Source organism: Malurus melanocephalus, unplaced genomic scaffold (assembly GCF_030028575.1).
Source record: "Malurus melanocephalus ecotype Western Australia unplaced genomic scaffold, MMel_1.1 scaffold_1431, whole genome shotgun sequence".
NCBI classification, from domain to species: domain Eukaryota; kingdom Metazoa; phylum Chordata; class Aves; order Passeriformes; family Maluridae; genus Malurus; species Malurus melanocephalus.
The window spans coordinates 11,787-23,204 of record NW_026624663.1 but is presented as its reverse complement, the minus strand read 5'-3'; the positions used below and the strand labels follow the sequence as shown (position 1 = coordinate 23,204).

General features: G+C 46.9%; 2 protein-coding genes across 2 annotated transcripts in view; one reads left to right on the top strand and one right to left on the bottom strand.

Annotated features, from left to right (window-relative positions):
- Positions 1 to 1,066, bottom strand: part of TXNL1 (thioredoxin like 1) — an 8,824-nt gene extending 7,758 nt beyond the window's left edge. Inside the window, exon 1 of the mRNA XM_057387911.1 lies at positions 898 to 1,066. Coding sequence (XP_057243894.1) covers positions 898 to 996 — 99 coding nt within the window. The 5' untranslated portion in view covers positions 997 to 1,066. The remainder of the gene's footprint in view (positions 1 to 897) is intronic.
- A 2,162-nt stretch (positions 1,067 to 3,228) lies between these two features.
- Positions 3,229 to 11,418, top strand: part of WDR7 (WD repeat domain 7) — a 19,862-nt gene continuing 11,672 nt past the window's right edge. Inside the window, exons 1-10 of the mRNA XM_057387910.1 lie at positions 3,229 to 3,318; positions 7,208 to 7,376; positions 7,999 to 8,105; positions 8,766 to 8,844; positions 8,973 to 9,147; positions 9,294 to 9,370; positions 10,086 to 10,205; positions 10,500 to 10,645; positions 11,035 to 11,137; positions 11,243 to 11,384. Of these exons, the coding sequence (XP_057243893.1) occupies positions 7,221 to 7,376; positions 7,999 to 8,105; positions 8,766 to 8,844; positions 8,973 to 9,147; positions 9,294 to 9,370; positions 10,086 to 10,205; positions 10,500 to 10,645; positions 11,035 to 11,137; positions 11,243 to 11,384 (1,105 nt within the window). The 5' untranslated portion in view covers positions 3,229 to 3,318; positions 7,208 to 7,220. The remainder of the gene's footprint in view (positions 3,319 to 7,207; positions 7,377 to 7,998; positions 8,106 to 8,765; positions 8,845 to 8,972; positions 9,148 to 9,293; positions 9,371 to 10,085; positions 10,206 to 10,499; positions 10,646 to 11,034; positions 11,138 to 11,242; positions 11,385 to 11,418) is intronic.

Below are 11,418 nucleotides of genomic sequence, written 5' to 3'. Positions count from 1 at the left end.
ATCTCATTAGTCCATGTTACCGCTTGGGAAAAATTGTATTTATACATAATTTAAATATTTAATGGTCAAAATGTATCAAAGCCTCGGGGATCATAAAATTTTTCTCACAATAAATTTTTTTACACCTCTAACCAGTTATTCCCATATTTATTTTGCTCTGGGAGGATAGAGCTAGTTTCTTTTGATTTAATTGCACTGCCTTGGCTGAAAATACAAGTTATTTTTTATTTATTTTGTGCCAGCAAAAGTGTAGGAAGTGCTCAGCTTCACCAATTCCCGGAAAGGGATATTCTCACTTGGAAAGAGGAATTGAAAAGTGAAATCAAAAAATCCCCTAAGTAGAAAATCGGAAAAAAAAAAAACAAAAAACCCAGCGAACTAAGAGGCAGCAACCAGGCAATAATAAGGTGTTTTATGAAGCTCAAAACTCCCAAGATTGTCACTATTCTCCCTAATTTCACAGATTAACGGGAATAATTCAGTTGCTAAGGTTTTTTTTTTTTTTTGTGATAAATTCATTCCGATCTCACCCTGCTGAGGAACAGGGATTATCCTGGGGAAAGGGGGTGAGGACACAATGAAGTTTTATGAGGGAAGGAGATGTTTTTCGGGGTTTTTAGTGTTGTGCGTGCTTTGTTTCCATCAGTTTGCTGCCTTTAATGGAGCTTTAAAGCAGCGCAGCCGCTGCTCCCTCAGAGCGCCTGAGGGCTGCCGGGTCCGGCGGGAAAAACGGGAATTTATCGCAGGAATTGGGAACACGGTGCTGCCACCGTGACTGCGTTACCGAGAGTCCCTAACGCTACCGAGAGCGCCGCGGAACCGGGATAAAACCACGGCAGCGGTGGAACCCATCCCGGGAGCTGAAGCGGGAGCGGAGCCGCGTCCCGCCCTCACTCACCCCCTCATGGTGAACTTCACCACGGCCAAGCGCGAGCCGGCGGCGCTCAGCTCGGGCTGGAACTCGGTGTCGTTGGCGATCACCTTCACGCCCGCCATGGCCGCGGGCCCCGGTGGCGGTACCGGGTGCGATGTGCAGCGTCACGGCGGGCAGGGCGCCCGGCATGCACCGCTGGGACCAGCGCAGGCGCGGCCGCTCCACCSCGCCATCTTGGGAACGGGCAGCGAGGGGTGATCCCAACGGCGGCCATTTTGGGAACGGGCAGTGAGGGGGGATTCCAACGGCGGCCATCTTGGGAACGGGCAGTGGGGGTGATTCCAACGGCGGCCATCTTGGGAACGGGCAGTGAGGGGGTGATTCCAACGGCGGCCATCTTGGGAACGGGCAGAGAGGGGGGGATTCCAACGGCGGCCATCTTGGGAACGGGCAGCGAGGGGTGGTTCCAACGGCGGCCATCTTGGGAACGGGCAGTGAGGGGGGATTCCAACGGCGGCCATCTTGGGAACGGGCAGTGAGGGGGTGATTCCAACGGCGGCCATCTTGGGAACGGGCAGAGAGGGGGGGATTCCAACGGCGGCCATCTTGGGAACGGGCAGCGAGGGGTGGTTCCAGCGGCGGCCATTTTGGGAACGGGCAGAGAGGGCGGGAACGACACCACGGCGGCCATTTTGGAAACGGGCAGGACGTGAGGGGGTGAAGCCGTTGGCAGCCATCTTGGGAACGGGCAGAGAGGGGTGATCCCAACGGCGGCCATCTTGGGAACGGGCAGTGAGGGGTGGTTCCAACGGCGGCCATCTTGGGAACAAGCAGAGCGTGAGGGAGTGAAGCCGCCGGCGGCCATTTTGGGAACGGGCAGAGAGGGGTGATCCCAACGGCGGCCATCTTGGGAACGGGCAGAGAGGGGTGATCCCAACGGCGGCCATCTTGGGAACGGGCAGGGCGTGAGGGGGTGAAGCCGCCGGCGGCCATCTTGGGAACGGGCAGAGAGGGGTGATCCCAACGGCGGCCATTTTGGGAACGGGCAGAGCGTGAGGGAGCGAAGCCGTTGGCGGCCATTTTGGGAACGGGCAGTGAGGGCGGGAACGACACTGCCGGCGGCCATTTTGGGAACGGGCAATGAGGCCGGGAACGGCACCGCCGGCGGCCATTTTGGAAACGGGCAATGAGGGCGGGAACGGCACCGCCGGCGGCCATTTTGGGAACGGGCAGTAAGGGCGGGAACGACACCGCTGGCGGCCATTTTGGGAACGGGCAGAGCGTGAGGGGGTGAAGCCGCCGGCGGCCATTTTGGGAACGGGCAGCGAGGGGTGGTTCCAACGGCGGCCATTTTGGGAACGGGCAGAGCGTGAGGGAGCGAAGCCGCTGGCGGCCATTTTGGGAACGGGCAGAGAGGGCGGGAAGGAAGCCGCCGGCGGCCATTTTGGAAACGGGCAGTAAGGGCGGGAACAACACCGCCGGCGGCCATTTTGGAAACGGGCAGGACGTGAGGGGGTGATCCCAACGGCGGCCATTTTGGGAACGGGCAGAGCGTGAGGGAGTGAAGCCGTCGACGGCCATTTTGGGAACGGGCAACGGGGGCGGGAACAACACCGCCGGCGGCCATTTTGGAAACGGGCAATGAGGCCGGGAACGACACCGCCGGCGGCCATTTTGGGAACGGGCAGCGAGGGCGGGAACGGCACCGCCGGCGGCCATTTTGGGAATGGGCAGAGCGTGAGGGAGTGAAGCCCTGGCGGCCATTTTGGGAATGGGCAAGCGCGGGAATTGCGTGAGGGGAGAAGAACCTTAAAATTTTAACGTGAAAATTTAGCCCTACTTTCGTCATTAACAACTTTCTATGTGACATTATGGTTATTATGCTTCTCTCTTGAAAGGAGAACTGTTGTAATTTTCTTTTAGCTTCCTTTAAATTACGTTTTTTTAATAAAGCCAATCTGTCGCGATAGTGAATTCTTAAATAAACGCTCAGAAGCAAAAAGGGGGAAGAAATTTATAAACGCTTGTATTAACCACAAAAAACCCCGAAATTAAACCAAAGACTTTCCCACTTGCCAATTTTCTGACAATTTCTCTACGTGCTCTATAACACAATATAATAAATGTAGCTTCGAGATGTCTCATATTAACGCTTTTCCTGCTCAAAACCAGGGATATCCCCAGCATTCTCCTCCCGCCCGTTGCAATTTTAAAGCCTGACAGTCATCGCTAATTAATTAATTAAGCAAGCAGTCCCCTTTTCCCTGCACTACCTCAGCGGAACCCCGCAGTTTCCATGGCGCCCGCGTTTGCCGTCAGGCGCGCCGGCCGCGGTTTCGTGACGGTGTCGCGGGAGGCGGTGTCATCCGCTCGCTGCGGGGCCGCGGCACCCGGGACCCGGGAGGGCCGGGAAAGGGAACGGGAGCGGAACCGGGACCGGATAGGTGAGAACCGTGAGGGGGCGAGGGGAGAACCGTGAGGGGGGAACCGTGAGGGGGCGAAATGAGAGCCGTGAGGGGGCGAAATGAGAACCGTGAGGGCGCGAACCGTGAGGGGGCGAAATGAGAACCGTGAGGGGCGAGGCGGGAACCGTGAGGGGCGAAATGAGAGCCGTGAGGGGGCGAAATGAGAGCCGTGAGGGGGGAACCGTGAGGGGCGAAATGAGAGCCGTGAGGGGGCGAAATGAGAGCCGTGAGGGGGGGAACCGTGAGGGGGAGAGGCGGGAACCGTGAGGGCGCGAACCGTGAGGGGGGCACGGGGTCGCCCGGCCCGCGGCGGGAGGGGCGGCGCGAGCCCCCGGCCCTCAGGTTTCCCGCCCAAAGCGCTGAGGGGGCTGAGGGCGCTGAGGGGACATGGCGATCTGAGAATCCGAGAATTCACAGATTCCACCGACCCACCGTTAACGGGACACGATTGGCTTTGGAGTTTCACCGCGAAAACAGCACCAGGTTATTATTAATGTGGGGAGATTTCCGTCGCTGCTGAGGGAGTCTCACCTCAGGGAATTGATCCTCTTGGGGGGATTGAATTCCTTTTAATGCCTTTTTTTTTGCTACCTSTCAGCCTTCCCCAATTTTATTTCCYTTTTCAGTGCYAGACACAGTGCTCTTGGCACYCTAGAGTTCTCCAGCTGTTTTGGATAACTGTCCTCTATGACAATTTGAAACGGGAAAAATTACTGTGGGTTTAGTGTGGCATCAGATGAAGGAGCAGGAAAACCTGCGAGTGGTTTCCAAAGGTGTCAATTAACTCCAATCTCATGCCCCAAATTAGTGTTTCCTTTTTTTGTCTTGGTTTGGAATCTTTTGTATATCTAGGGAAGGTGTTTTCATTGTCTTCTCCCTCCCTCAGAGGTCCTTGTTCTTCATCTCTAGATAATAAATAGAAAGTATAATCTGTAATTAAATTTAAAATCATTAGATTTTTTTAAAATGCATAAACAGCCCATTCATAGTTATTTCATGCTATTTAATACTATTTTGGGGCAGATTATTGGAGATAATMACACATATCCTGAGATTATTTCCTKMATGGAAATGTGTTTGGGAATRGTAGCTCTTGGCTTTTGGTGTAATAAAGGTGGGATTAGTTTTGTTTTACCTCTTTCTCCCATGGATTTATTCTGTCTGGGGGCTTTTCTGTATCCATACTGTGGATCTCAGGGTAAAAAAAAACTTGAAAAGGTTTTCACTGGAATTTTGKATTCCGTGTTTGATACCTTGTACTTGAAAAATCAGTTTAGTGGCTTTACTCAAATAGGAATTGATCCCAGATGATTAAATGTGCCTTAATCCCACCTTTAAGCAGAGCAGTTCAAGGAGTCACTGGATTATTTTGTCAGATTAAYGTATTATTTAACATTTTTATTTCATTTCCACATTTCAATAATTGCTTTCTGTTTAAATATTCTTAAAATCCTATTTTCAGGAAGGTGTTTTCCCACATCTCTGCATTTATTGTRTTTGTAAAGTTAGAATTATTTAAGTATTATCTATTTATTATTGTTTGCAATGTTTTATGTTATAGAGGGAAGCAAAATAATTGCAAGGATGATGTTATTCATATATATATGTATATCCTTATAAATATGGAGTAACAGAAGCTCTGCTTTGTTGTGGTTTGGGAAGAAAATGAGGATTTTAGCACTTGTGGAAACTCTGGAGACAGAGTATTAACAGGAATAACTTTATTTGTGACATCTCCATTTTCCACTTCCAAATTCCCTTTTCTGCAAGAAATCGTTGGGTTTTGGGAGTTCTAAATCACTAAAATGTGGGAATTGCTGCAGACTGATTCCCTGACTGCTTTTGGGCCCGTTTGGCATTGGGACAGCGTTGATTTGCTCCTGTAGTTTGTCATCACTGATGGCAAAAAATGGAATTATTGATTGTTTGCAGACAAGAAGGGATTTGGGTGCTGGCAGGGGCTGCAGTCGGCGTTTGCCKGGGCTGAGCTCTGCAATCTGAATTCCTGGAGAATTAAAATGTGGCTTTTCCTCAAAAGGAAGTTTTTTATGAAGGCCTTGCGCTGCCATAAGCAAAAACTAGAAGGAAAGAGGTAGTTTTTCTTTTTCCTCTCCCTCCTAAAGCCTTGCTGTGWAATATTCTGATTTCTGATTGAAATGGGAATATTAGAGGGTTGATAGTGTGTTTTCTGCATGGAAAATCTGGAATTTCTTATATTAGTTATGTGCTAATGCTTTTCTGTGTTGTAATACCCTATATGTTCCTTTTGAAAATTCCTTTTGTTCAGAGTGGGGTGGTTTGAAAGTGTTCACAAGTAGCTTGAAATGCAGAATCTCAAGCAATAATTCTGTGCCCCACTAGGGGAGTTTCTGTATTTATTTAAAAATTGCAGCTGTTTTTCACAGCCAGGTGACACAGGAACACTGGGAYTCGGTCCCTGGCAGCAGCAGGAGTGAGAAAGGATTTTTCTGTTGTTTTATTGGTGTTTTTCAGCTCTGGTTCAGTCATTCKTGGTTTGTTTCCTCACAAAAATTGGGTGGTAAAAGAGGCAAATGGKTATTTCTGTTTGCTTTGGGTGTTTTTATTCTTCTTGTTGGTATTTGCATTTTGTTCTGTTGCATCTGGCCACTTTATTCCTGCTTTTATTCCATTTTTATGATGATTTGCCTGCAAATCAAGCCTGGTTTAATTGTAGCTCTTTGTGTTGTGTRAAATGCTGAATTAATTTCTTTTTCTACGTTGTGATGGTCCAGACAGAGCAATTGATCCAGCATTGCATAACAATTAACACTGCAGGGCCAGGTGTGGTTTGCAATGTGGAGAAAAACTGCATTTTTGGTCTTTATTGATCCTGATTGTTAAATTCAAGCTCTTAATTAAACAGCTTTTAATGAAGATGATTCACCAGGAATGAGCTGCTTTTCTGGGAGGGGTGTTTGATGTGATATTGCAGATTTGGTGATGTGGATTTATTGCTTCTACCTCTGTGTGTAGCTGTAAAAAACCTCTGGAAAATACACATTTTTAAATATCTCTTCCATGAATCCTGCTTGTTTTGGTGTGTTCATGCTCCTCTAAATCAGARCTCTGGCTCTGGTTAGAGCTGGGGTAAATTCAAAGCATAAACCTCCAGAGGATAATCCATCAGGAGTGTTTGGTTATTTATTTAACACGACCTTTTCACTGATAAGAAAACGCCAGTTCTACAAACATGGAAGTGCTCAGCAAGCTGGGAATGTTTCTACCACAAACAGAGGKTTTAAATCTTGTGCAAATCCAAGTTGGGTTTTATTGCCACAACTCGAGTTTCTATTCCCAGTGACCGAGACCGTTTTGGCCTGGGGMCGGTTGAAATTCCGCTGTGTTTTTTGTGTCAATACCTTTGGAAGATGTGAAATGTTGCTGTAAAAGTAGTGCTGGACTTATTTCCTGCTGGAGAGTGGCCAGGATTCAGTTTATCACTGATTTCACCTAAGGCAGGATATTCCATATTCCAGTATCTGTGTAGCAGGGACATCATCATAGCAGGGTTATAAAAACAGCTCCAGCCTCGGGCCTTCAAACATTTCTTACTACAAAATTACACTAAAAACAGGGAATTGGGATGTGCTGCTTGGTTGTATGTGGGGAAGGAAATGCCTATAAAATTTTGCCAGATTGTAAGAAATCAAGCTTGTGTTTTTAAAGGATTGGTTAAGGAACGTTAGGGCATTCTCTGAGGAGAAATGAGAGGATCCCACGCACAGGAATATTTATGTAGAGCATTAATGAGGCCACTCCAGGATAATTTCCTGAGGTTTTGGGGACAGAGATGGGGATGCTCCTGTTGCTGAGCCCTGKTTTKTTTTTTTTTTGGTTGGAATTACAGGCACTCTGTGACCATGGCTGGGAACAGCCTGGTGCTGCCCATCGTGCTGTGGGGCCGGCGTGCCCCCACTCACTGCGTGTCCTCYCTGCTGCTCGTGGATGGCTCTGTCATTGTCACCGGCTGCCACGACGGGCAGATCTGCCTCTGGGACCTGGCTGCTGACCTGCAGGTGATGGATTTGAAATTCCCTTTGCTCTGGATCAAATCTCCCTTCATCCCCTGGCTGTCCTCCCTGTCCCACTGCTGCTGTGACCACTCCACCCTTCCCACATCTTACTGAGAGGTGCTGCTCCTTCAGGAGGATTTTTATAACTCATTCCAGTTTCTTGGAGCTGCTCTAAACCAGTTTATGGTGTTATAAAAGGGAATTCCTTCCCAATGCCCCATCTGGCAGTGCAAAGCCATTCCTCCTTGTCCTGTCCCCAATCCCTCTCCAGTGYTCCTTTTTTGCACTCCCCTTATTTGTGGGTATGCAAAAACTCAACTGGAGGAACTCCTCATATGCAGCACAATTTTTTCATTCAGCCAAATTCAATTCCAATTGAACTGAGCCAAATTCAGCTCCTGATTTGTAAATATTGAGAGGAGTTTGCAAAATGCATTTTTTTCCCCTTAAATTCTCATTCTTATGTGAAGTAGAAAATCTTCCAAGATGACCCATCCACTGCTGTGCTAATTAAATGTGTGTGCTCACATGAATGGAGATGGAACACATGAAGTGGAAAGCTGCCATATGGATATCCTGATCATCTGTGTGATTTTGCCTTCTTGTTTTCTTTCCCTGATCCCAGATCAATCCCAGAGCTCTGCTYTTTGGTCACACAGCCTCGGTTACTTGTTTGTCCAAGGCCTCAGCTTCCAGTGAAAAGCAATATATAGTGAGTGCATCAGAGAGTGGGTGAGTTTCTGAGTGTTTCTTGATGTGCAGAACTGAAATAATGGGAATTTGTCCCAAATTTATCTGTATTTCAATGCTGTGTTTCATTTTTATCCTCAAGAACAAATTCCTCAGCAAATACATTTTATTTTTGGATTGGTTTTGTTTATTAATCAGAGCAATAGTTTAGAAGGAGAAACAGGAAGGATTYCTTCCATTTTTATCTGGAAAAGGCAGGGAACAATTTGCCTGAATAACATTTTGGCAAGGAATTTGAGAGGAGAATGTGTCAAAATTTACAGTTTCCACCTTGGGCCGATTTCTAGGCTGAGTAATCTCCTCCCCTTAGATTTAAAACCAAAACGTGTTTTCACTGAGAATTTGTCTGTCTGATGGAAAGGGGGAAGCACCTCACAGATTCTGTTCTGATGAAATTTGAATGTGAATTTTTAAGTTAAAAAGTACTGTAGATGCAGGGAATAGCTGCTTTGAATTGCTGCAGGTTCTGTAATTTATCCTTATAGTGAAAAGGAGGTGGTGTGGATTCAGGAGGACCTGAAATTCCATTTGCTGCTGGGTTTCTCTAAATTCAATTGATMTAATCCCTGTTCAAATAAAATTCCTCACAGTGTGAAGGGTTTCTGAGTGTGTGGACACCTGGCCTGTTTTGCTGTGTTTTAGGGAGATGTGCCTGTGGGATGTGAATGATGGAAGGTGCATCGAGTTCACCAAGCTGGCTTGTGCCCACACTGGCATCCAGGTGAGTGCTGGCAGGGATGGCACAGTGGGAAGTGTGATTTGGAAGATTTGGGAACACCCTTTAGATCCAAAATGAAGGGATCCCTGTCCTACACAGATTCTGACTGGAGTTTGTTCCCATCTGTGCAGTTCTATCAGTTCACAGTGGGCACGCAGCGGGAAGGGAGACTCCTGTGCCACGGACATTATCCCGAAATTCTGGTCATGGATGCAGCCAGYCTTGAAGTTCTGTATTCTTTGATATCCAAGATCTCTCCTGACTGGATCAGCTCCATGAGCATCATCCGCTCCAACAGGACACAAGGTGATTATTTCAYGTGSCAGGRACACCTCCCATTATCCCAGRGTGCTCCAAGCTCCATCCAGCCTGGCTGGATACTCCAGGGATACTCCCAGTGCAGCACAAATGAGGAAATGCTCGTGCCTCAGCCTGCTTTTTGTGTTTCCCAGAGGACACCGTGGTGGCCGTGTCCGTGACCGGTATTCTCAAAGTCTGGATCATCACCTCGGACGTCAGCCGGCTGCAGGTAGGCACAGCCTGCAGGATTTAGGACACTTCCTTCTGGGATGGGTTCTGTTCCTCATATTCCATTTCCTCTTTGCCAGTGGAAAATCAACTTCCTGAATTTTCCTTTACCGATACCACTTGCCAGCAAGAGAACTGTTTTCCAAATCAAGTTAGAATAATCCCAAATTTTTCCGAATCTGTTTTTTGTTTGCACAATGTACTGATTTGGGTTAGTGTTTTGTTGAGCAGACCATGGCATTTTTGGGTATATTCATTATTCAGGATTATCTCCAGCTCCCTGTTATTTGGCATTTCCTATGTATTAATGAATAAATTCTTAAAGGAGATTTGTCTGKGATAAATCAACTCTTCACAGAAATCTCTAGTAAAAGATGTTTAGCAGCTAAGGAAAAATCACCTTCCATCTAGGAATGGAATGGGAGTGGAATCTGCTTCACTGCAGCTTCTACCTGGCTGCAAGGTCAGCACCACTAATCTGTGCTGCTGGGGAATTTGGGAGATTTAAGTGCCCAAAGAGGACACCACGTGYTCCAGCAGATCTTCTTAGGAGGAGTCATGGAATAAAAGCAGCTCTGATTGTTTGGGTTCTCTGTAGAAATCACCCATCTGGCACCTTGAGAAATTCCCAGTCCTTTTTCTGTGTGCTCTGGCACAGTCCTGATTTCGGTGGGAGCAGGAAAGAGTTGGTTTAGTGCTGGTTCTGTTTGGTTTAGGACACCACCCCCGTGTTTGAGGAGGAGTCCAAGCCCATCTACTGCGAGAACTGCCAGAGCATTTCCTTCTGCTSCTTCACCCAGCGCTCGCTCCTGGTCGTGTGCTCCAAGTACTGGAGGGTAAGGCAGAACCCCTGAGCCCTCCTCCCTCGAAAATCTCAATTAAACAACACAAAAACATTTAGAACAAAATGCTCTAATTCTCTTTAATGCATCTTTGTTACATATTCAACATGTTTAATATATATTTAATCCACATCTCAGCCTGTGGTGTGAATTTGGAACAAGACGATCCTTAAAGTCTTTTCCAACACAAACTCTTCTGTGATTCTGTGATCTTGAACCCAAAATCAGCTGCACATTTTAATGTGTAATCAATTGGTAATAACAATAGATTTTGCTGTTTCCTCTCAGGTTTTTGATGCCGGAGATTATTCCCTCTTATGTTCAGTCCCCAGTGAAAATGAGCAGACTTGGACTGGTGGGGATTTTGTGGCAGCTGATAAAGTGATTGTATGGACAGAGGATGGACAGAGTTTCATCTATAAATTACCAGCCAGGTATTCAACAAAGAAATATCCCATTTATTTAATTTTGGCTTAATTTGAATTGAACTGAGTTAATTGAACTACTGAAATATTGATCCAGTACGAGAAAGCACATAAATACAAAAGTACAAAATTAATAAAATTTCGCATCAAAAAGGTTAAAAATGACAAGTAAAATCAAAGACTTTGACATCTTCATGGTGTGCAAACATGTTTTATCTTGAATATTCCCACATAAATCACGTGGGAACTCCTTTTTCGCCCTCACATGTCAGAGCATGAGGATGGAAGCAACATCCTTCTGTAGGAATTGCTCTCTAAATCCAAGGAATTTTACTCCTTTCTTTGTTCCTGAATTTTTGAATTGAATTTCTGGTTTTCCACTTTGTTTTTATACCCAGCTGCCTCCCAGCCAGTGATTCATTCCGCAGGGATGTGGGGAAAGCAATGGAAAACTTGATTCCACCTTTATTGTACAGCGTGTTGGACAGAGCAGAGAAACAGGTAAATGTGTTTTTTTTTAATGGGTTTGTGATGTTTTTAAATGAAGGAAGCTTGGAGCTGAGCACGTGGTTTGTGTGTTGAGGTTGTTCCTTGTTTTTTACACAGCTCCTRATATGTCCTCCAGTGACTCGATTCTTCTGTGGCCAGAGAGAACTTCCCTACAAGCTCTTAATCCAGGGAGACTCCTCAGGGAGGCTTTGCATTTGGAGCATACCCGACACCCTGGACCAGCAGGAGGGTGCAAAAGGTACTCAATTAATCCTCAGATCTTCGTGGATGCT